At 30.3% G+C, this 3340-nt stretch overlaps 1 protein-coding gene across 1 annotated transcript in view; it reads left to right on the forward strand.

Annotated features, from left to right (window-relative positions):
- LOC112521991 overlaps positions 1–1746 on the forward strand; it is a 3672-nt gene extending 1926 nt beyond the window's left edge. Inside the window, exon 3 of the mRNA XM_025131027.1 lies at positions 1401–1746. Within this exon, the coding sequence (XP_024986795.1) occupies positions 1401–1620 (220 nt within the window). The 3' untranslated portion in view covers positions 1621–1746. The remainder of the gene's footprint in view (positions 1–1400) is intronic.
- The last annotated feature ends 1594 nt before the right edge of the window (positions 1747–3340 follow it).

Genomic DNA, 3340 nt, shown 5'->3' on the forward strand with positions numbered 1-3340 from the left:
ATCCTTAATACTTAATTAATTAATAATAATATTAGTTAATTAATATATGTAATTATAATATAGATAAAAAAACCTGGAGGATATAATATGAAAGCATTTAAAAAGTTGAAGGGTTAAAACTAAAAATATTAAAGGGTTAAAATTGAAAAATAAAATAAATAAATTTTAATTATTTTATTATTTCATATAAGTGGGGTATAGAAAGAGTAGGGTGAAAGAAGTAGCAGGGGGTGGCGTTAGAATACCCTATTTATATTTCTATATCAGTTACAAACCACGTTATAATTCTATTGTTAATTAAACAATTAAGAAAACATTAAATATATATATTTACATATATTTATTAGTAACTTCATTTATCAATTTGTTTTCATTCATAGTATTTTCATTATTGAAAATTACCAAATAAAAATAGTAATTTAGCAGTTTCAAAATGCGTTATTTAGGAGGTGTTTGTGATTGCTTATTTGAAATAACTTATGTTTTTCTATAAAAACATTTATCAACTTGTTATAAGTCAGAAGAGTTTAACTTCTTTAAAAACTTCTTATTACCGGCTTGGCTCCGGAATAAGTTGTTTATCCAAACACTCAAAAGTGTTTATTACCGGTACCACACCGGAATAAGTCAATTAGTTGTTTTTATAAGCAATTCCAAACCCCCCCTAATTTAATCTCAACATATACATCACGTACATATTTCTTAAACTACGTCACATATACAAATCCTAAAAGATAATGACATTCTATTTTTAGAAACAAAAACGTCATCATTAAAAAATGTTATTATTTCAGATTCGTGTTCTTCCGTATGCTGGTATTTCACAAATTCTATTATAAAGGTGTCATATATGTACGTGTTTGTTCAGTGCCAATTTTTATTGGTTCAACTTTGACGGTTTATTGCTCTCTTCTTTAGAAATTGTGAATATATCGTCAACCGTGTCGTTCTCTAGAGAGTTTAGAGACATTCCTATAAAAAGCCATATCCAAATGTGTGAAATTCCTATCATTAACCAAGGGGTGGTGCCTGATTAGTTTGAGCTTGACTTCAAATGTCAAAAGTGTCTGGAGGTCCCAAGTTCAAATCCAAGAAGGAACAAAAATCTCCTTGTGGCCACGGAGGTTCAAATGCGGTGACTCCGGGTTACCTGCTTGCTTTAACAGGTGGTTGCCCTGAGATTAGTCGGCTCGCATAGCGGGTTGGATATCCAGATTAATATAAAAAAATTCCTATCATTTGCTTATTAACGTATCTCTAGTAGCTCACTCAGTAATATTGCGATGTAGGATTTGAATTAAATACACGCACAACCGTTGAAATTATACAAGTGTCCAGTGAATGAAATAGTAAAATCTAGTGTTTGTTAAACGGAATTTCTAACCTCGTCCCTTTTGCAGGATGAGTTTTTTTATTGTGACGATTTTAGTGGGAACGGCAACGACGATGAACCAGAGACAAGTATATGGAGAAGGGTGGGTGGACGGCAAATGTTACCTTGTGAAGAATGGTGTATACGTTGGCTCGGGGATACTGGTGCTTATCGCGACAAGTTCGACACTCTTATCGTGTTACTTGGAGCTGAATAAAAGTCGAGCCGTGCATGCTCAGATGAAATAATCGAAGATAACGGACCCCAAAATTCTTGTTGATACTTAGGCATAGAAACACATATAGATCAAAGTGTCGATGTGTTTTTTTTTAAACATATTTGAATATATGTTTTTTTTGAATTATATAATTTTGATCGAATATCGTAGCAAATGATTATATAATTTTGAATATATGTTTTTTTTGAATTATATAATTTTGATCGAATATCTTTTTTTTGTATTTTTTGCTTTCTAAACACTATATATAAGTGTCTTGGTTGAAGGATTTACATACCAAGTTCTCAATTTGTAAAAAACGCAAAAAACGTTCACAATTATCGGTTTCTCGCTATATTTTGTAAGACAATGTAATTTTAATTATAATAAAACGTATTTTTAAAATGTATTTGAGTGACTCAATTACAAATTTTATAATGTATTAAAATATATATCATTAAAAAAATAATTATTTTTTAATGACCGAGACCGGTTGGAACTAGGACCGGGACTGGCGGCTCATAACCGGTTACAATAAAGCTTGACCGGGCTCAATTTTTTCGACCGAGACCGGTTATGGCTGGTTATGAGAAATCTAGGGACCGATTGGGCCCGGCCCGGGACCGGTTTTTGGCCATTACTACCCGGAAGTAACCTATTGCTTCCCCTGTAGTCGTCAACTCGTTTTTGACAAATCCAATTGGGTGTTCATAATCTGAACAAGTCTTTCCTTTCCACTAGTTCTTGAAAGCTCTCAATCCCCGCTTTGCTTCTCCCTTTCGCATCGGTTCTGTATCAGATGATGAGCCCATGCGCAAACTCTCTCTTTTATTGGCGCCCGATAGGTATACGTAGGCTATTAGATTAAGTCAAAAGCCTACCAATGCATAAAGGTTCCGATTCAAGCGAGAGCCCAAACGGAGGAGGAGAGAACATCTTGATCGAAAAACATCATTAATAAAGAGAACCCGGTTAAAAACATCGACGTTTTGCCCTTAATTTTGTTTTTAGAGAATTTTCAATAATAAAAAAATTTATTATTGAGAATCAAAATCTCTGAAAAGACGTTATTCAACTTCAAACAACTTGTCTATTTCAAAGATTAATACATTAACTATATTATTAAAATATTTGATACATGTAATAAAGTATTCTTTTGGAACAATTACCAAACATAATACATTTTTTTATTACTAGCAGGATACTCGTGTAATGTATAGAGACATATCTCGATTTCAATGTTTTGTTTTATTCTTTATCTATGTCGGTATTCGGTTTTATGTGGTTTTGGTAAAACGATAATTTTTTATTTTTGAATAAAATATAAATTTGAAAATATTATAAAATTTTGAAAAAGAATATATCAATATTAATATCAAATTAACTGTTTAAAAATTATAGTTTTTTTTTGTAATTTCTTTAATTCAAAATATTTATTATAATTTAATTTAACGTATCAAAGTAATATAATTTAGGTTTAATAATATAATTTTTTATAACGATAATCATTAAGTAATATGTTAGAATTCAACGATTATCCTGATTATATTTAATTGAGGAGTTTATCATGTATTTGATTATGTTTATCTGCAGCTAGTTACACGAATTCAAACATAGAGCTTTAATAAGTTGTACTTACGCACAATTTACTTGTAATTTTGAATTTTAAATAATATGTATTAATAAACAGTACTTCGCGCATAAAAAATAGACTTTAAATTTTTTTATCAAATACTTTGTAATATAGTATA

This window comes from Cynara cardunculus, assembly GCF_001531365.2.
Source record: "Cynara cardunculus var. scolymus isolate 2C chromosome LG 11, CcrdV1, whole genome shotgun sequence".
Lineage (NCBI taxonomy): Eukaryota > Viridiplantae > Streptophyta > Magnoliopsida > Asterales > Asteraceae > Cynara > Cynara cardunculus.